This window comes from Oncorhynchus clarkii, chromosome 28, assembly GCF_045791955.1.
Source record: "Oncorhynchus clarkii lewisi isolate Uvic-CL-2024 chromosome 28, UVic_Ocla_1.0, whole genome shotgun sequence".
NCBI lineage: Eukaryota > Metazoa > Chordata > Actinopteri > Salmoniformes > Salmonidae > Oncorhynchus > Oncorhynchus clarkii.
Window position 1 is genome coordinate 15,110,861 of NC_092174.1, and position 22,522 is coordinate 15,133,382.

A 22,522-nucleotide genomic window follows, 5' to 3' on the forward strand; every position below is an offset into this window, starting at 1 on the left:
TTTTCCCCTTCCCTCTCTTCTCCCTTTGGTCGGCCTTTCAATCTCTTCTCCTGCTTCTGTCTTTCTACCCCTCCATCAAGTCTCCAGTCCTTCCCTCACCACTCATCGTCTCATTCACTCAATTTTCACGACCATCTCCCCATCTTCTTCACCCCCCCCCCCCCCCGCCCCATCAGTCTCCTACTCTATCTCATCCTCCAGTCACAAGGTATTGTGGGCAGGGTTCAAGGAAGGGCTCTGGGGCTGTGTGTGTATGCACCCAGGGGAGGAGGGAGGTAGTGAGGCAGAAACACAGAGGGCTAACACCGCTAACCAACGCTGTTATAGATACAGCACAAGGGCAACAAAACATGACGTTTCATAAGATGGCGTGTGTAGTACCAAAATACCAGTCTGCCATGATGGTGTTGTAACTGCATTAACAAGCAGGATTTGTTCCAACTGCACCACTGAAATGAATCTGGTCTCTGGGGTGTACTGAATGGCATTTAGGCATGTGGTCCTCCAGCAGTGGTGTGTGTGTGACTTTGCTCAGTGTGTGTGCGTGTGATGGTCCATGCTGACAGCGAGGAGACGGGAGGAGGAGAGGGAATAGAGTGAGGAGAAGGTCGGAGGAGGGAGGGAGGGAGAGTTATAGGACACCTGCCGTCCGCTGGTGAGATGAGTCATACACAGCTGGACCCCCTGACACTTTCTCCCCGGGCCCACACACACACACAGCTTTAGCATACTTGCAAAGGCCAATGAATGCACACAGGAGTACCCACACACGCACACGGCTTCAGCAGAGCGCCGGCAATAACTCTATGGAGACATTAATAAGGGAAGGTTCTCAGTCATGTGACTGGCTTGGAAGGGGAGGTGCCTCGATGCAGAGCGAGTAGGCAGCAGATTAAGATAAATGGTCCGGTGTGTTGAGAGTGAGGAAGGCCCTTCTGTCCTTTCAGTATGAAGGAGACGTTGTGGTATCACACGTTTCGAGGGTTAACACAGTCTGTTTGTATTAAGGGAGAGCCACAAACACGCTCAATGTGATGTGCTGCACGTGTGCTTCCCTCTTCCTGACGGCTGTGTGTACAGCAAACAAATCTGCCAGCACACACACCCCATGTTGCACACACACGGGTGTGGCAGCGAGAGGAGCAACGACGCAGGAGAGGGTGTAGCTATTAATAGCGCCGCTCTCTCCCAGGATGACCGAGCACAGAAACACAAGGTCAAAAGACAGCCTTCTGCCTGCCAGCCACTGGCTCACTCTCTCCTGAAGCCCCTCACTCCATCCATGTCAGTGATGATGGCTAGGGAAGCAGGGGACAGAAAATGAGCACATGGACTCGAGCCAAACTGAGTATCTCTACACAGTGCAAAAGGAGAGGTCTGCTCAGTTTCAGCTGTACTCATGACTTATTCAGATATGGCTTTCGCCTATCCTATCATGAAAGGTACTTTAACCTAACCAGTGTATCAAAACACATAGGATTTTTAGGGTGTTTATCTAAAATCAAAAAGTGCAACTAAAGGTTGAGAAAGCCACTTTAGACCAGAGAAATTCAGACATGGAGGTTCCCTCTGTGTGCTCAGAGAGCAACCCTCTGTGGACAGATGAAATGGCCATTGGCCAAGACCAAGTTAGACAGTGTCGGTCTGGGCAGGCAGATCTAGGATCAGTTCTATTGCTCCCACCTCATGGTTGAGGCCAGGGTTGGGGTGGAGGACGTCTGATCTCTGATCTGGACAGAGTAGAAAACTTCTGCCTGAAGACTGGGAGAATGTTTAGTCCACCATTACAGGGTGGAGGTTGAGTGAATGAGCTGCCACCATTATCATGCTAAATTAACCCATTGGCCTAGCCATCACAAAATGGAGGAAGGTTATGAAGAATGGTGCTCTCACAATACCAGACTGACTGATACAAGGATTAGTATCAAGATAGTCAATAATAAAATAACACCAAAACCATACCACAGCAAAAAAAACTAATGAGTATTGGCTAAAGTTACTGAATAACCACTGGGCTTTATTTTATTTATTTTTAACAATGTTGATAACTAGTATAACAAAAATAACAAAAGAACATTTCTATTCTATTTTCAATTTATTAAAAAAAATTAAACACCATATTAAATAGGAAGAAACTTACCATACCATATGAGAATAATTGTACAATTACATCTAAAGTGTTTTAAAATGTAATTTGATATATCGCGGGGTTAATTTGCTCATCTATGACCATAATATATCACTTAAGATAACATTATTTGTGACAGCTAAATCATTCAATGTATTAAATGAACAGTTTAATTCCAAAACGACAAACACTTAAGTTAATTTCTGAAGCATCTATATTGTTGTAGTCTAGACGTCACACATATACAATGGACTTTACACGGCACACTACGATTCCCAGAGTGTATTTCAACTCCCAGGGTGCAATGCCCCACCCAGTGCAGTTGGCTGTCTAATGGTAGAAAGCCCAGACAAACACGAAGTCGGACTAACGTTAACTATAACAGCAATATATGTAAGGTGTGAGTGCATTTCACATGACTTTTGGGATGTAATCATATTGTAATTTGTTTGTCGTTTTGCAACTAAACCTCCCTTGCACTGCACTGCTTTTAACACCTTTCGCAGTTGTTTCGGGAGGCTTGCCCTCATCGGTTGTGTAAGCAAAGTATTCCCATAGTTCACTTTTGGAGCCAGTTTTGTCAACAAGCTGCGGGTGTGGAGGTATGTTCGTTAGAAGCCAATGCTGTCGGCATTTGCCCTCTCCTCTCGTTTGCTTCTCAAAAGTGGCTTGCACTGTGTCGGCTGCATATGCAAGTAGCCTGGCTAGCTTGCTAGTAGCGCCGTGAGAAGATCGACAAATTACTAGACATATGGCTTGACAGGATTGAGTCTATGACGTGAGACATTTGAAAGAAGTACCTTTGAAAGAACAAATTCTAGTACCAACCTGTTTTTCATGTTCTAGTATCGAAAACATCTGTACATTTAGGTATACCGTGCAACACTAGTGGAGAAGGGAGTTGGCCCCAATTGATTGGAGCTCATTTAGCTCCCAGAGACAAAAGCCTTTTTGCAGGGCTTCCTTCCGGTGCTGGAGTCAGGCATGGTGGCTAAATGAGGCCGCATGGCCTTGATTACCATTAGCGGCCATTTTACGCCACAAGATTACCTCCTCCCCCTCTAGGAGCACACACACACAAACAGAAACACACTCACTTCCCTCTACCACACAGCCAGACATGAATCTTTTTTCCTTCCCCCAACCGCTCGCTTCCTCTCACACACACACACACACCTCCCCCTCTGCTGACCCCTGCTCCGGTGCTGGGCCGCAGATGCGGGGGCTGACTGGCGGCTCTAGCCCCTCCCTCTTCCTCTGGATGAAAGGGGCCAAGCGGCAGGAGGAGTGACAGTACTGCGGAGTAGGGGAAGAGAGGGGGATGAGGGCAGCGGGATAGAGGAAGGAGGGGTGGGGGGGGGCTCTGCTGACACATTCCTCAGGCAGCTCATGTTACTACCTCCACAATGAAAAGGCCAGATCGCTCACTGGCTCTGCCCACCTGCTTTGCATTTCCACCCAAGGAGGCAGAGAGCGAGAGGAGAGAGAGAGAGGAGGTAGACCGAGACACGGGGTCTTTAGCATGCTAAGGGCTCCTGAAGCCGTGTGATAGACAGAGAGAAGAGAGAGGGAGAGAGAAGCCAACAGCGTCTGAGACATGGTGTTGAGATGGACAGACCAGGTAACATGAAGGAACTCCTCCATCCATCTCCAGCCCTAGTTGAATCACTCAGGTTCACGCAATTTCTACCTCATAGGTTAAGTTGACTGGAGATTTTGTTAGGTCATGACTGAATGCTAAAGGCCAACCAACATGTTCCCACTAAAGCATGAGGATGGAAGGTTCCCATCGCTGTGTAAGCCAACGCTCCAAAGCTCTCAGCTTGGTTTGGCAGCAACTTGGTGTGCTACTACTGCTGCCGCTAACGTCAATAGATGGCTGCTTCACAATTCACAATGTACACTCACAAACCCATGGACACTCCACCACACCAGCGGCATAGCTAGTTCACCGAGTCGAATGATCACATAACCAACCAGTGCCCCTTCCCGACATGTGCCAAGACACCGGACGTCACTCCTTGTCCACCTGGGTGTTCACAAACTTAGGGTCGTGACCGGTGTTTCCCACTGACTGGTCACGTGATTGAAGAGCAAGGTTTATCCAACTAAGTACTAAAAGCATAAATACTGACCTGAACACAGACTGAAATCAGCAAGGCGTTCAATAACAGTAGTTAGAGAGCAGCTTATGTAGAGGTATGTGCCTTGCATAGATGTAGCCTATCATCTAAATGTAGTGCTGCTATTAATAGTTAAGCCTCTACTAGAGTGATGTAGCCTACATTCAGATCAGGTAATGCAGATGTAACCTACCTGTGCTTCTTGGGCATCTTGGCCTTAGGGGTGGTGCTCCTGGCCTTCTTCTCCTTGGGCTCTTTGGGGGTCTTGGGCATTTTCGGAGTCTTGGGTGGCTTGGGTTCTTTAGGCTCCTTGTCCTTTGGTTTCTTCTTGGTCTTCTTATCCGCCGCCGGCGATTCCTCCAGGGCGCCTGTCAGAGGGTCAACCTCAGCCCCGCAGCTGTCCCCGACGTCCGGCTTCCTCTCCTCGTCACCTTCCTCCATAACTCCTTTCTTCTTCTTCTTCTTCTTCTGCTTCTTCTCCCCCTCGCCACCCTTCTCCCCCTCTCCACCCTTCTCAATCACGTTGGCTTTCTTCTTCTTCTTCTTTTTTGGCTTCTGCTCTGTGTCCGTGGGCTGCTGGTCACGGTAGGCTGGCTGGAGGTTCGCCCCAGAGGCGGATGTCCTGTCGGAAGCTGTCGTCACGGATGATGGATCTGAAGGGGAATGCTGCCAGGAGAAGAGACGGAATAAGATCAGTAAATATTTTCAGCAGCAGCGGAAAACAAAAATGCTGATCACATAACGACTCTTTAGGGTTGAAACAGTTTTTGTAAAAGATGTGAACAAAAAGATGTCTTCCACAAGTTGCCCCAACCATTACACCTGCCGTTACCCACCGTAGTCATTACCTCTATCCCAGTACGGCTATTGCTATCTTAATACTTTTCTTAAAGCTTCTACCCCCAAGCCATAAGACTGCTAAATAGTTAGCCCAACAGCTAGCTAGCTACCTCTTTGTATACTAACATATGCTGCTGCTACTATTTATTATCTATCCTCTTGTTTAGTCACTTGATCCCCAGTTAGATTATTTGGGTTGAATGCATTAACAGAATAAAACATTAATAAAAGTCCCATGATGCTAGTGACTGCTTACCAATTATTATTTCACATGACTTTAATAAAATATTCCAGTTGTGTATATTACATTTGTTTTATTTGATGACTATTATTTCATGCCAAGACAACTCATCGAGCTGCTGCCTATGTGGCCTGACACTACTTTCTAGTTCTTCAAAGGCAGGCAGGCATACTTTGACAGCTTAATACAAATTGATCACAATACCCTCATGATCATGCATTCTTCTCTCTTCCGTAGGAGGCGTAAAATAAAAACAGACCGGACAAGTAGATGCGCAATGGATTATGGTCATTGTAGTTAATTACCACATTCAATGCACTAAACTAGGTAGAAAATTGGCTTGTTGGAAACTACGTCGCACAGTTCGGGCGGGATGTGATGCATCTCAAAATAAATTGTGCAATGTGCACATTGAGATCACAGAAAAGAAAAAAATATATACGGAACAAAAATATAAATGCAACAATTTCAAGGATTTGACTGTTAGTTCATTTAAGGAAGCAGTCATTTGAAATAAGTTCATTAGGCCCTAATCAATGGATTTCACGACTGGGTATACAGATATACATCTGTTGGTCACCGATACTTAAAAAGGTAGTGCGACATCTGCATATAAGGCTGTTGATTGTGGGCTGTTGAATGCTATCCCACCCATATTCAATGGCGGTGCGAAGTTGCTGGATATTGGCAAGAACTGGAACCCGCTGTCGTACATGTTGATCCAGAGCATACCAAACATGCACAATGGGTGACATTTCTGGTGAGTATGAAGGCTATGAAAACAATTGGGACAATTTCAGCTTCCTGGAACTGTACAGATCCATGCAACATGGGGCTGTGCATTATGCTGAAACATGAGGTGATGGCGACAGATGAATGGCATGACAATGGGCCTCAGGATCCCGTCACGGTATCTAAGTGCATTCAAATTTCCATTGATAAAACGCAATTGCGCTTGTTCATAGTTTATGCCTGCCCATACCATAACCGCACCATGGGGCCCTCTGTTCACAACGTTGACATCAGCAAATCGCTCGTCCACACGACACCATACAAGTGGTCTGCGGGTGTGAGGCCGGTTGGACATACTGCCAAATTCCCTAAAATGACTTGAGGCGGCTTATGGAACATTCAATTCTCTGGCAACAGCTCTGGTGGACATTCCTGTAGTCAGAATGCCAATTGCACGCTCCCTCAAAACTTGAGACATCTGTGGCATTGTGTTGTATGACAAAACTGCACATGTTAGTGGCCTTTTATTGTCCACAGCACAAGGTGCACAAGGTGTATAATGATCATGCTGTTTAATCAGCTTCTTGATATAGGTGGATGGATTATCTTGGCAAAGGAGAAATGCTCATTAACAGGGATGTGAACAAATTTGTCCACAACATTTGAAAGAAACAAGCTATTTGTGCTTATGGAACATTTCTGGGAACTTTTTTCCAGCAACACTTTACATGTTGCGTTTATGCCTTTGTTCAGTGTAATTGAACCGACGTTGACCAATTAGTTTAATTCCGGCTAAATCGCTCAGCACTAACCCCCACTATTTGTACACATCTATTTCAATTACCTCAAACCCCAGCACATCGACTCCATACTGGTACCCTGTATATGTATATAGCCTAGTTATCGTTACTCATTGCGTAATTATTCCTTGTCTTATTTTCCAATTTTTACCCCTCTGCATTTTGGGAAGGGCCCGTAATAAAGAGTCGCACTGTTAGTTTACACCCGTTGCTTACGAACCATGTGACAAATACAAATTGTATTTATTCTTTAGTTCAGCATGGAGACAATCGACTAAATCTAAACCTATAGGTCTATAGAGAAAGAGCACATCTACAACAGCCTTAGAGACAATATATGCAATTTATCCAGGCTGTTGGCTCTAATCTGAATTCTATTGCTAAAGAGTCTGGGGCTAGGTCTAATCTAGCCTCTATTCCTAAAGAGAGAGGCACTTGGTAATTCTAGTCTAGCCTCTATTCCTGTAGAGACAGAAGTAGCTTTCCTCTCCCCTGCTCTCTATCCCCAGTAGAGCTGGGCTGACAGGAAACACGTTGGCAGCTGTTTGGGGCTTCCAGCTGCCCGCAGTCCCAGTAGCAGATGGGGCGAAGGCATTATGACACGAATAAATTATATCCATACTTCAAAAAAATGGGGGGGGGGAAGAGTGCATTTATGGACATAAGCGAATTTACTGCAATATGCCACAGCTCTTGCCGAAGGAGTCTTCGAAAACATCCCCCTTGTCTGAGCTGGTTGGAGTGTGCGCAAGTATTTTCACTAAAGAGAGTAGAAAGAAAGGAAGGAAATTCAGACGAATGAAAGATGAGGTCCCGTTTGTACCGTGCTCGTTTTATCTGGGAGGCCTGCAGATCGCTCAGAGACCAAATTAAAAAAAAAACTTTAGGAAACCACAACTGCGGCTGTCAAATGCAAATTTCCTGTAAACAAGCGAATAGACAGATTGGGTGCATGGTGCATGCCAAACATCACCAAGGTCACAGAGAATGCGTTTATGCCCATCCCCAAACAGAGGTGTGCAGAAGACAGGCTGGCCATAGAAATAGAGAGAGGCGAGAGAGGGCTTGGACTGCTGCTTTAATGGATAAACGTCTCCCTTGCCCAGCTTCCCCGATAATCAATCACATGAATGACAATGGGCCTGGTGCACGCACACACTCACTGCATTGCTAATGTGACAGCAGCAGTGCAGAATACGATACGGACGGTATTGGGTTTCATCTCTCGGAGGGGAAGAGTGATGTGCCGGTTATTCTGGCAGCCAAAGTGCTCTCTCTCTGAGCTAAATACTCCCTGAAGGAGCAGAGCAGAGGGCGGCCACTGCTGCCGAGTGGCTGTGGTCCTTCACCACAACACCTCCAGGGTGAACGACGCCATCGCGATGCTACAAATATGGTCCTTCATTTTTCATATTTCAGTATTCCTTGAAGGAAGCATAAAATATGGACAACGATGGCATTAGAAACAGTCAACTGTATTGTCACAGGTGATGGAGAACCACCATCTGGGGTTTGTCAATTCCTTGCAACTAGCAGACCACTGCTCACAGGCTACGGTTAGAAACCCCTGGGACCACCTGTCTTTCAGCCCTGTGCAAATCAGTGTTAGGGTCAGTTTAATTTCAATCCAGAATATTTCTTTACCATGTCGGTTGTTCAATTCTGATGCCAATTCTGATGCCAATTTGACACTTAAAACAGGCCTGTGGCCTAAGGGTGTAAAATACCCTAGATGTCAATCAACCAATGTTTTGTTGTGGTTTTGAGAAAGGGTGGGGGGGGGGTAGCTTGAGTCTTTTGGAGTTCAAGCACTTGAGGGACAGGGCTGGATATCCTAAAATGGGCCTTACCATCACTGGGGGATAAGTTGGTGATCCAACAGCCCCAAAGAATAAGGCCTTTGACTAAGTTACTTTAATATTATTTTTTTTACGGTTTGTTGATGCCAACCAAAAATAACATCCACTGTGTTAGCCAGGAGGTAACCAGGTGCAGAATTCCTACAACAGCTGAAATTGAAAAGGCAGAATGACTCCAAGGACACCTTTTCTTATTCAAAAGTACTCTTGAATTCGTCTTTCAGTCTATCCCCTTGAAAACAAAACGGACTAGAGGGAGCTGAAGTGAAGTGATAAACGTGCCAGCTCCAGCAGTCATGGGAGAAGCCCACATTTGTAAACATTAACTCTGTCAAACAGGTCCAGTTAGCTAGCATCTGCTGATTAAATCTATGGGCTTTTTAAACTCGTCCATTCTCCAAATGGGATCATAATGGACGAAATGCTACTGAAGAATGGAATCCATACTTGTAGCCTTCAACACGTGCAGGTGAAGCTTATGGCCTTCCTAATGCACTTTTATAACAAAATAAATATATCTGGCACCGCCAAAATGCAAAGCAATATTTTCCAACTCTGTAGGTACAAGGCAGGCAGATACATTCATAATATTCCAGGTAGCTTGGTAATCCAATGTTTCCCACATTGCTTTGACAGAAGGGGAAATGATGAATCAGAGTCGTCTCCACAGACTTTGCTCTGCTGTCTCGACTGATGAAAAAGGCATGGTGTCGTTCGGTTGGAAAAGTTGATGCCGCCTGCTCTGGATGACGCTAGGAGCGGGAGACACAGAACACCGATACCGTCAGACCAAGCAGCAATAGTTTCCTCGGGCCTATAGTGATATTTACATGGGTGACTCTTTCTTTAGAGCATGATTGGTTCTGCTTGCTATATAGAAGAAAGTTCATGGAGCCAGTATCCATCAGCTCAGCAACCGTGGCCGACTTAAAGAATAGGTAACCCGCGTGGACTAGACATGGATTGGGCCGATATACGATTAAATCAAATAGTGAAATTTGACAGTGACAATATATTGTGCATGACTATCAATTTGAACTTTACAAATCCAAACTGCAGTTTTAGCAGTTAGGCTGTATCAATATGTTTAATTACTTTAAATTAATCAACTAATACCCTGACTACACCGCTCACAACGTTGCGAGCGTCGCAAAATAAATGTAGGAATACATGTTATTCAATTATTGTACCCACACTGCTGGCGCGCCCCAACGAGCATCTGCGTTGCCAAGGGCTAAAATAGAAGTTATTCCTATTTCTGACGCAGATCACGCTGCAAGTCCTGCCTCTCCCATCTCCTCGTTGGTTTACAGAAGCAGGTACCATCTCCTCATTGGTTATACCCAAATGGTGATTGAAAGCCTAACTTTTGCCGGTTGTTGTGGCAATACTATGAAAGTGTAGATGCCAATCACCATACAAGTTCAAAGATGAAAAAAAGGAGTCGGTTGACATTTTTATGTGTGGATTAATTGTCGGAGTAGAGGACCTTGTGCATTTCAGGTCAAATAACAACTCAATGTTTATATCCCAGGACAAATTAGCTAGCAACAGCAAAGCTAGCTAAATAGGACAAATTAGCTAGCAAGTGCAAGCTAACTAGCTAAATTGCCATACGTGTTTAATGCTTTGACCTGTCCCCAAATTAATGGCATTGATTCAGTTTGTTTTGATATTTTAAACCTGCGTATCATGATTGTGTTTGGTGTAGGGGGATAAAATAAACGTATGCACGATAGCGCAGCCGGTTTGGGTTCCATATAAGCCTTATTTTTTCAACATACTAAGATTATTTCATGAGAATGCAACTATTTTAAATTAGGACAGCAATTTTACAGTCTGGAATTACCTAGTTATTAACAGTACAAAATAATTATCAGATTGAGGTCTCCCCAAATATCTCCCACCCCTACTAGTGACCCATAAAAGGGTTCTACACTAACTTTTTCCCACTGGTGCTTTGAGTTGAACAGGAAGAAAACAGCACAACAATCCCAACCCATTATTACTCCACCACCAAGGCATCATACAAAGATATCACAGAAAAGTAAAGACAAAAAAATGTAAAATGGAAAAGAAAAAAACCTGTATCACAATATGGCCACTAGATCAGACATGACTTTTGTAGGGCGCCCAAGCAAAGTGCACCAAACCTTTTCTAGAGGCAGAGATGACATCACCTCCTTAACCCACTGCATAAAGGAAGTTGGCATTTCAGACTACCAGAAAAAGACGACAAGGCAGAGAGCTAGCAGTGAGGCAACTGCTGTTGCATTTGCCTGATGCGTGGTAACATTCTGATCTAGGGGAAGTACTCCAAAATTAGTTGAACAGGTTGGGGTTAATAGTCACATACAGCAGCAGTCAAAAGTTTGGACACCTACACAAGGGTTTCTCCTTATTTTTACTATATTGTAGAATAGTGAAGACATCAAAACCATGAAATAACCCACGGAATAACCAAAAAAGGGTTCAACAAATCAAAATATATTTTATATTTGAGATTCGAAGTAGCCACCCTTGGCCTTGATGGAAGCGATGCACATTCTTGGCATTCTCTCAACCAGCTTTATGAGGAATACTTTTCCAACAGTCTTGAAGTTCCCACATATGCTGAGCACTGGTTGGCTGCTTTTCCTTCACTCTGCGGTCCAAATCATTCCAAACCATCTTAACTCACTCTCCTTGGTCAAATAGCCCTTACACAGCATGAAGGTGTATTTTGGTTCATTGTCTTGAAAAACAAAATGATTGTCCAACTAAGCCCAAACCAGATGGGATGGCGTATCACTGCAGAATGTCCGTGGTAACTATGCTGGTTAAGTGTGGCTTGAATTCTAAATCAATCACAGACAGAGTCACCAGCAAAGCACCACCACACTACCTCACCACCTCCTCCATGCTTCATGGTGAGAACCACACATGAGATCATCCGTTCACATACTCTGCATCTCACAAAGACACGTTGGAACCAAAAATCTCAAATTTGGACTTAGCCCAAAAGGACAGATTTCTACCGGTCTCATGTCCATTGCTCGTCTTTCTTCGACCAAGCAAGTGTCTTCTTAGTGTCCTTTAGTAGTGGTTTCTTTGCAGCAATTCAACCTGATTCACGCAGTGTCCTTTGACCAGCTGATGTTGAGATATGTCTGTTACTCGAACTCTGAAGCATTTTTTGGGGCTGTAATTTCTGAGGCAGGTAATGCTAATGAACATATCCTCTGCAGCAGAGGTAATTCTGGGTCTTCCATTCCTGTGGCAGTCCTCATGAGAGCCAGTTTCATCATAGCACTTAAAAATCAGTCAATACGGAAAATTTCAAGAACTTCAAGTACAGTCGCAAAAACCATCATGTCTTAAAGTAACGGACTGTCGTTTCTCTTTGCTTATTTATGCTGTTCTTGCCATAATATGGACTTGTGGTTTAACAAATAGGGCTACCTTCGGTATACCACCACTACCTTTTCACAACTGAATGCCTCAAAAACGAAGGAAAGAAATTCCACAAATGATCAACGCACACCTGTTAATTGAAATGCATTCCAGGTGACTACCTCATTAAGCTGGTTGAGAGAATGCCAAGAGTGTGCAAACCTGTCATCAAGGCAAAGGGTGGCTATTTGAAGAATCTAATATAAAATATATATTTTTAATTGTTTAACCTTTTTGGGATAGGGGGCAGCATTTTCACTGCCTCCTACTCTGTCCCAGATGCTAATATATGCATATTATTATTAGTATTGGATAGAAAACACTGAAGTTTCTAAAACTGTTTGAATGATGTCTGTGCGTATAACAGAACTCATGTGGCAGGCAGGTGAAAATCTGAGAAAAATCCAACCAGGAAGTGGGAAATCTGAGGTTTGCAGTCTTTCCAATTCAGCCCCCATTGAAGATACAGGGTGATATTAGTTATCTTTCACTTCCCAAAGCTTCCACTAGATGTCAACAGTATTTAGAACCTGTTTTGAAGATTCTACTCTAAAGGAGGGGCTCATAAGAGCTCTTTGAGTGAGTGGTCTGGCGCGCTCACGTGAAAGGTTGCTACTTTCCACTTCATTTGTACAGACAAAGGAATTGTCTGGTTGGAACATTAATGAAGTTAAATACATCCTAAAGATTGATTCCATACTTAGGTTGGCATGTTTCACGGGCTGTAACGGAACTTTTTGAACGTTTTGTCCGACGTTCGGCGCGACCTGGGCGTGCTTTTGGATTTGTTTACCAAATGCCCTAACAAAAGAAGATATTTGGACATAACTGATGGACATTATCGAACAAATCAAACATTTATGGTGGAACTGGGATTCCTGGGAGTGCATTCTGATGAAGATCAAAGGTAAGTGAATATTTAAAATGCTATTTCTGAGTAATGTTGACTACCCAATATGGCGGGTATCTTTTGGGCTGCTTTGTTGTCTAAAGGCTGTACTCAGATTATTGCACGGTTTGATTTGTTCGATATCTCAGTAAAGTTTTTTTGAAATCTGACACAGCGGTTGCATTAACTTCTTATGGCTGGGGGGCAGTATTGAGTAGCTTGGATGAATAAGGTGCCTAAAGTAAACGGCCTGCTCCTCAGTCTCAGTTGCTAATATATGCATTTTATTATTGGATAGAAAACACTAAAGTTTCTAAAACTGTTTGAATGATTTGAGTATAACAGAACTCATATGGCAGGCAAAAATCCTGAATTGAAATCAAAACAGAAAGTCAGAAATCTGAGCTTTGTGTGTATTCACCAGAGTCCCCAATGAAATCCCTTTGAGGTATTAATGATGTTGCACAATAGAAATTATAATGATACTTCTATGGTGTTGTGGGAGTGAATGATAGCAGAATCAGTTAGGTGTCTGGCAGTCAGCCATTTTCTGATCATGCTTATTCCTTGTGGTAGTCACTTACGTTCCATTGCTCACGAAGACAAGGAGTACTCTGGTTGGAACTTTATTGAAGCTATATGTTAAAAACATCCTAACGATTTTTTCTGTAATCAGTTTGAAATGTTTCTTCGACCGGTAATATAACTTTTTGTCCGATATAACGCTGACCAGAGAATGAGAGTTTGGATATGTATACCAAACGCACTAACATAAATAAGACATTTTCGAACAAAAAGCTTGCCACCCATGTCTTGCTCCCATGGAGATTTTGTATTTGCCCAGGAAGGCAGATAAATGTTCTGTATTATGTCCTATAATCTGGAAATTGTGCCCTTCAGATACATGTTAAGATCTGAGCACCACTCAACTGGACAATTAGAGGGCTCGAGTGGAAATGAAGGGAAATTATTTTTAGCAAAGTAGAAAGTAGTGGGAACATTATGGTCAACCCTCAGAATATCAAATGAGACAAATGTGTTATCAACAAATAGGTCACTAATAAACACCAGACCATTCCTATGCCAGAACTGAAAAAACGGTGTCAATCTGCGATGATGAACAGACAATTAGAACATAAAATGGGGAGAAGCAAATTGCATGTTTCAGGCTAAAGTGATTTCGGAATTGGGACGAGATTTTAAGGAAGTTCTTGACAAAATAATTTAAAATATGGAGTGCAGAGGTTCATTGGCATTGGGGAGCACAACAACAAGACAGGAGAAGTTGGAAGGCTTGACTATCTCCATGGTAGCCCAAGTTGGACCATCCTTGTTTTCAAATGTAGAAACCCAACAAACATTTAGACAGTGCATTCAGAAAATATTCAGACTCCTTGACTGTTTCCATATTTTGTAATGTTACAGCCTCATTCTAAAATTTATTAAATTGCTTTTCCACACATCTACATACAATTCCACATAATGACAAAGCAAAAAGAGGTTTAGAAATATTTGCTAATATACATATAAAACTGAAATCTCACACTTACATAAGTATTTCAGACCCTTTACTCAATGCGTTGTTGAAGCAACTTTGGCAGTGATTACATCCTTGAATCTTCTTGGGTATGACGCTACAAGCTTGGCATACCTGTATTTGAAGAGTTTCTCCCATTCTTCTCTGCAGATCCTCTCAAGCTCTGTTGGATGGGGAGCTTTGCTGCACAGCTATTTTCAGGTCTCTCCAGAGATGTTCGATCGGTTTCAAGTCCGGGCTCTGGCTTGGCCACACAAGGACATTCAGAGACATCCCGAAGCCACTCCTACGTTGTCCTGTTCTGCCTGCGGCTATGGAACCCTGACCTGTTCGCCGGACGTGCTACCTGTCCCAGACCTGCTGTTTTCAACTCTCTAGAAACAGCAGGAGCAGTAGAGATACTCTTAATGATCGGCTATGAAAAGCCACCTGACATTTACTCCCGAGGTGCTGACTTGCTGCACCCTCGAGAACTACTGTGATTATTATTATTTGACCATGCTGGTCATTTATGAACATTTGAACATCTTGGCCATGTTCTGTTATAATCTCCACCCGGCACAGCCAGAAGAGGACAGGCCATCCCTTATAGCCTGGTTCCTCTCGGTTTCTCCCTAGGTTTTGAGATTTTCCTAGCCACCGTGCTTCTACACCTGCATTGCTTGCTGTTTGGGGTTTTGGGCTGGGTTTCTGTACAGCACTTTGAGATATTAACTGATGTAAGAAGGGCTATATAAATACATTTGATTTGTTGGAAGGTGAACCTTCACCACATCCTGAGGTCCTGAGCACTCTGGAGTAGGTTTTTAATCTAGGATCTCTGTACTTTGCAACATTCATCTTTCCCTTGATTCTGACGAGTCCCCCAGTCCCTGCCTCTGAAAAACATTCTGACAGCATGATGATGCCACCACGCTTCGCCTTAGGGATGGTGCCAGGTTCCCTCCAGACAAGACGCTTGGCATTCAGGCCAAAGAGTTCAAACTTGGTTTTATCAGACCAGAGAATCTTGATTATCGCCACTACCATAAAGGCCTGATTGGTGGAGTGCTGCAGAGAAGGTTGTCCTTCTAGAAGTTTCTCCAATCTCGACAGAGGAACTCTGGAGCTCTGTTAGAGTAACCATCGGGTTCTTCGTCACCTCCCTGACCAAGGCCCTTCTCCCCCGATTGCTCAGTTTGGCCAGGCGGCCAGGTCTAGGAAGAGTCTTGGTGGTTCCAAATCATGTCCAATCAATTGAATTTACCACAGGTGGAGTCCAATAAAGTTGTAGAAACATCTCAAGGATGATAAATGGAAAGAGGAGGCACCCGAGCTCAATTTCAAGTCTCACAGAAAAGGGTCTGAATACTTAAGTATTTTTTATTTTTATTATTAGCCAAAATGACCAAAAAACAATTATCGTTGTGTCATTATGGGGTAGTGTGTAGTGTGAAGATCCATTTAATAATAAGACTAACGTAAGACAGAGGCGGAAAGGGTCTGAATACTTTCTGAATTAACTGTAGGCTAATTAGGCTATATCATTTTGACAATTTAATTACATTTACTTTAGGGGAACCTTAGCTTATGACGCACCGCCTTTGTCTGTAGCGCACTTGTGATTGAGTTTAAAACAAAATGGTCACTGGATTGCTTCTTTAAAAAAGTGTATTGTTTTAAATTGCATTTCCATCCACACAAAGACTGTCAGCAATGCTAACGAATGCCTAACAGCTACACAAAGTGGTAGACCTACAGGACCATATGCGCACTTCAGAAAGTTGGTTTATGTTTGGTCAATTGCACATCACTGTTTGAATAAATCATAATAAAAAAAATCATGAAGGTACAAAAATATATTTAAAAAACACACTTTATGACCAATTAAAAATGTTTGTCGCACTGCCAAGTCAAACGGCCGCAGACACGACTGTTCTGGTCGCGATATCGGACCCTGCATAACCATATTACAGCAGCCAGGGCAGACACGGCTGGGAGCTAAAGGAGCTGCTGACTGTCAGGAACCCTATTACCATATTAGAGAGTAGTGATGCAGAGTTGAAAGCTGAAGCGCCAGACACTGCTACTGCGAACGGGGGGGGGGGGGGGGGGATCAGATCCACCACAGGAACAATAACGCCATCATGGTCTTGACGTCCTCGGGCGCATTTCCCTCAGCCAGCCTAACATAACGGGGTTACGTTCTTGTAGCCAGGGACTGAAGCAATGCTATGAGGCTTAACTGTGTGCCTAACAACTAGGTCATTCGCGTTGGGCAAATTAACTCTGACATCTTAAATGTCAACCACAAAACTCCCTAATAGGAGTCCCCGGTACCAGGGGGATGGGGCGAGGGGGCCACTGCTGGTAAAGGGGAAGAGGAGGAGTGGAGAGTGGTGATGGTGTGGATGAGGAAGAGGACTAATAGAGATGCTAAGTGTTGGATGTGTGTGCTGCCACAGGGCGGCCATTGTATGTGAATGGGTTAGCAGGGAAAGAGGCTTTGAGCACAAAACAAGCTAATGGAAGCCAGGACACACACACAGCAAACTATTGAGAGCTGGTAACCTCCACTCCCCACTGGCTCCCCCCTATCCTCCCCTGCCCCCCTTTCCCCTCTTCTCTCTCTCCCGACAGGGCACATCCTGCTGTACACCATTAACTCACGCATGAGTCCTTCGAGACAGACAAGGCAAACACACAGAGAGTAGAGAGAGAAAAGAGCGAGACATGGAAAACAACAGGATAGGGTGCAGGGATAGAGGGGGAAAGAGTAAAAGATAGAGGGGCAGAAAACGAGAGAGAGAATTAAACAAACAAGAGAGGGAAGTGAGGATGGAATAGAGAGCAGAGCGGGCGGAAAGAGAGCAGACGGGGAGGAGAGAGATGCTTAGAGAGCAGGAAGGGAGTATTCCCCCTCAGAGAGAGGGGGTGGGGATGGGAGGGGGTTAGGAGATTAGTACTGTGGCGCCTGGGTCTTGGGGAGGGCCAGGATATGCAGTGGAGAGGAAACAAACCGCTGTAAAAATCCATTTCCCACACACACCTCAAAACTCCCATTCAACCTCCACCCAGAGCACCACTGAGTTTTTAAATGTCACAGACCCCCCCCCCCCCCCCCCACACACACACAAATACCCCACGCACATGAAAACAAACCCACAAAAAAACCCACATCAAAGGGAACTCACCTGAATGTGAGGCACTTTCTGGGGGGTTGGAGGCGACTGGTGTGGCGGTGGCGCCCAGGGTGGCTGGTTGGGTGGAGAGTTCTGGTGGTGGGGGCCGGCCAGGTGCGTCTGGGCCTGCGACGGGGGCAAAGCAGCCTGGGCGGGGTGCACCTGCTGCAGCTGCTGGAAGGCTATGGGAGGAGGCTGCAGCTGCTGCCCAGGTCTGGGAGCCTGTTGCTGGAGAGGGAGCAGCCGCTGATCCTGGGGTCCGGTAGGCTCACCGTGGGCCATGGGACCTGGAGGTCTCACCTGGCCGAGTGGGACTCGCTGGTTAGGGGGCATGCCGGGGTAGAGCTGCTGGCCCGGGGGCATGTGGGGGTGCTGCTGCGGGTGTGAAGGGTGCTGAGTGTGGTGTTGCAGGTGGGGGTGTGGCTGCTGAGCACCCATGGGAGTGGGGTTTCTCTGAGGGGGGGCCATGGGGTTAGGGGGCTGGAGTGGGACTCCTGGGTAGCCCCCTACCTCTGGAGCCAGGCCGGCACTCGGGGGGCGGCCCTGTTGAGGCGGAGGTGTGCCCCCAGGGGTTCCCATGCCCCTCATTGGGGACATGGAGGGGGGAGAGCCGTAGGATCCCTGAGGCGGTGTGGGGAGGTGGGGCTGCTGTTGGGGGGTGGCCTGGGCCTGAGAGGGGTGCATGGGCTGGGAAGGGTGCATGGGCTGTCCGGTGATTTGGTTGGGGTGGACAGGCTGCTGGTGTACCTGGGGGCCCGTGTAGCGCTGTGGGGGTCCACCTACGTTGGGGTAGCGCTGGACCTGGGCTGGCCCCATGGCGTTACTGTTGTTGCTGGTGCTGCTCAGGCTCATGACGGGACTCATCCCTGCACTGCCGGCTAATCCCTGATTAAGGTTGCCGTACTGGGAGTATGGGGGGTATTGCCCTGAGCTGGTTACAGCACCAGGGGGTGCTGCCTGGCCGTGCATGTTGAACCCCATGTTCTGGTGGGGCCTCCCGGCCAGGACCTGCTGCTGGCGAGAGGGGCTGTGGGGGAAGCGAGGGGTGTGGGAGGCCATGGGTTCCTGGCTGGGCCGGTGGAGGAACTGCTGGGCAGGCGGTTGCGGGTGCTGCTGTGGAGGCTGCTGTTGCTGGGCTGGGTGGCGCATGGGGGGACCTGTCATGCTAGGGTTCTGCTGGAGCCCCACAAGGCCCATGTAGTGGCTGGGCTCCTGGCCCATACCTTGGGGAAAGTGGTTGATCCTAGGGGGCGTCTGGGTCTGACCAGAGTGGCCCTGCATGGTCGCATAGTCGGCTCGGCCCATGTAGGGGCCCATCTGGTGGCCGTGGCCCTGGGGCCCTGAGGGGCCGTGTTGTTGGTGGGAGGGGGCCTGGGTGGCGGCCTGTTGCTGCTGGAATGGAGGCAGTCCCTGCCCGGGGCCAGCCTGGGGGCCCCACACGGCTCCTCCGTCAGGGAATGGCTGGCCGCGCCCGTCACCCTGCGCCCCGGAATAGACGTGGTGCCCCCCTCCAGGTTGTTGGGGATTGTTGTGGTAGCGCGAATGTGGGGACGCCATGCCGTTGACGGCCGGCCCGTTGCCCAACATCCGGCCCTGCTGCTGCTCGTAGCCCGCGAAGGGGTCGTATGGGTGGCCCATCTTTGGCTGTCCGGGAACTGCCTGCGAGGGGTGGTGGAGGGAGTTGGAGGAGAGCGAACCGTAGCCCTGGTGCTCGTGGGGCATCTGCTGCCCCATGGGGTTGGGCTGGCCCTGGGGGAAGCCACAGTCCCCCAGGCCCTCCAGCCCGTCCGAGAACAGGTTGGCGTCGTCCCCGAACAGGCTCAACATCCCTGGGTCGGCCATGGCTGCTGGGGACCTGGCGGCTGGGGGGAGCGGAGCTCCAGGGAATCTGCGCTCACACAGAGGTGGATGTCCTCAAAGCCGCTAATCCGCTAACTAATCTGCAGCATGTCACTCCATATTTCCCTAATTCTCTCAGAGAATGAGAACGCAGTGTCAGGCAAAGCCAGGTTATGGGACCTGGAGGGAGGGAGAGAGGAGAGCGGTAGGAAGAGGACAGAAGGGGAAGAGAGAGATAGGAACATTAGAATCAGCTATATCAGGTCAATTGTGCAACGCCACTCCTGTTCTTTAACCTCCTAACTGAAATAGATTTCTTAAGTGGCACATGTTTAGCAGTTTAATCAGTTGTAAACGCCCCCCCCCCCCACCCTTTCATCCCCATCCCCCACCCCACCTCTGCTTCCATTTACTTTCAAACAAAAGATTTTCTTCCAACACACACACACACCAAGCCTAAACTCATTCATTCTTTAGAATGGGTTGTTGGTTGGAAAAGAACAAAGGCCTGGGCAGAAGCAGGGGTGTTTAAACAGCAGCAGCTGCCAGATCAGCCCAGCAGATGTGAGAATACAAGGAGGGGAGCCACCTGCTCAAGCGTGTGTGTGTTTTGTTGGGCAGAGGAGAGAGAGGGGCAAAGTGAGTGTGTAAGAGTGAGTGCATACATGTATATTTTGTGTGTGTTTCTGGGTGCATCGCCAGTGAGTGGGGCTGCACAAATAAATAAAAAAATATTAATACAAATCGCAATACTGACATGTGCAACATCCATACCACCAGAAGCAGCGACATTTTGAAATTCCACAGCCGGCTCGTGCCTTTTCTAAACTTTAGATTTATTGCTCAAGTTGACGGAGTTCTCGCTCAAAACTGCCCAATCCCATACACACAAGACCCACCCCCGTCACTCCAGCAGGCAGTTCCTGGTGCTCGAGCTGCACTCTGCATGCACTGACTAAACAGTGAGCAGTCAACTGATTTTGAAACAATAACTCAGTTTTCCACTTTGCTTCTTTATACAAATCCACGTTTCTATTTTATACTATTTGTTTGTGTAACTTTCTCTCTGCAAAACTCTAGTTGGTTGGTCTTAGCAAGCTGCAAATGTGCCTAGAAAACATGTTAGACCCTTAAGGTAATCACTAACTAGCTGGCTAGCTAAATCCACTTATCTTGCTGGCAAACCTTTGCTCTTATACAGGTACCAGTGGTGAAATACATCTGCACTGCTTGTGCAGCTTGTTCTTAAATGAGAGGGGGAAAGGCAAGATAAATTTACATCTTTGAATGTACCCATCTATTTAATCTCAATTAGGGTCCCCTGGGAAACACTGAAAAACAATTTGGTTCCCTACTCCGTCACAACCATCTCCCTTACTTACATTGTCATGCCAAACAAAACTGTATTCCCACTGTATTCTAACCACAAAACTAGAATGATCATTCTAATTTTATGGTTCCAAAAGTTTAGCCAAGTATAAAATAGCAATATTTTGTAGTTATTATTATTCATTTTTTTAAACGCAATTATATTTTACGCCTATATCGTGTATCCCCTAATCATGCGTGTCCTCAGCCTGCGCGTCCGCTGAGCTCTAATCAGATGAGCTGGCGGTATTATGGAGGTGTGAGATAAACCAGGCTGAAAGGAGAGCTAGCAAAGGGATTGGGTGTCCAACTCAACACGTGACGTGTGTTTATGTGTGGGCATGTGTGGGTTAGGCTTGAGGCGGAGTAGGGCCCTATGAAAGCAGCGTTACGGAGTCCAGACATTAAAACGGAATTCAACAATATTACATTTATTGATTTTAGTAGGAAATAAAGTGAATCTATTGGACTTATTAGAAAAAGCATTAATTTACCCAAGTAAATCACAAGAAAATGAGTCAGTGATTTGTATTTTCATGGAACTTTCTAAAGTTTGTGATGATGGTAATAACCTTCTTCTGGTAGAGATGGAAAAGGCTTTCCCGAAAACCTCACTTAAATGTTAACGCCAAAGTAACCTATGCCTACCTGGCAGAATGCCATCATGATTTGCGTCAATCCAGTGGCCATTTGTTTTGCAAACTCTGCAATCACATGAGCGTTACAGCAACACCGCTTAACCAAACAATGGCTCTTCCTGGTGTGCACTTGCATTACATTTCCCAGACCTCTGAAATAGTCTCCTGATGTGGTTTTAAAAATGTTGTGGACTTTAAAAAATAAATAAATAGAACATTCAAGGTTGTGATTTTGAGCCCTAAGAAAAAAAGTGGAAAACCGACCCCTGGAAAAATTAGAACTAAATCAGGCAAAAAAATTGGGTCCTAGTGTAAGCTTGAGTATGTGAAGAGGATAGTGTAGGCTTGTGTGTGTGTGTGTGTGTGTGTGTGTGTGTGAGTACTTATTATGTAGATTGGGTGCACGAGTGGGGAGGAGGAATGTGTCCCCGAAACTTCAACACTTCACTTCCCCCACTAGAGAATCCCCTCCTCCTCCCTCTGCCCCTCCCCCAACTTTCCTCTTTCTTTCAAGCGTCTCCACATGGTTGCTAGCATCAGCCCCACGCACTACTACCACTGACCTTTCTAGTCAATGAGCAGAGGGGAAGCAATTTCCTGCTAAACAGCAACTCTTCAAAAAGGCTACATTAGCATACTGGTAAGCCTTCGCAAAACAATTCAGAAACTGAATTTCCCCTTCTCAAACTCAAAAAGGAAAGACATCGCAAAGGGAAGGAAGAGAATGATGCTCGCAAGTTGCAACACAACAAACTTGCTTTAGCAACAACCGCAAAGGGAATTCAAATAAAAACTTGCTGGGCAACTCACTAGATGAAGAAAGAACAAACTGTAACAGATCTCTAAGACAAACCACAACACAGCGGGGAGTGTTGACACAGAGAGAGCGCGTGCACACGCGAGAGAGAGAGAGAAAGAGTGAGTGACGAAACATG

At 46.0% G+C, this 22,522-nt stretch overlaps 1 protein-coding gene across 1 annotated transcript in view; it reads right to left on the reverse strand.

The window, feature by feature from the left end:
- The window catches only part of LOC139386501 (chromodomain helicase DNA binding protein 7), a 77,488-nt gene that overhangs the window by 39,994 nt on the left and 14,972 nt on the right, over nt 1–22,522 (reverse strand). Inside the window, exons 2-3 of the mRNA XM_071132074.1 lie at nt 17,755–19,761; nt 4,445–4,917 (exon numbers count right to left, since the gene is read on the reverse strand). Of these exons, the coding sequence (XP_070988175.1) occupies nt 4,445–4,917; nt 17,755–19,584 (2,303 nt within the window). The 5' untranslated portion in view covers nt 19,585–19,761. The remainder of the gene's footprint in view (nt 1–4,444; nt 4,918–17,754; nt 19,762–22,522) is intronic.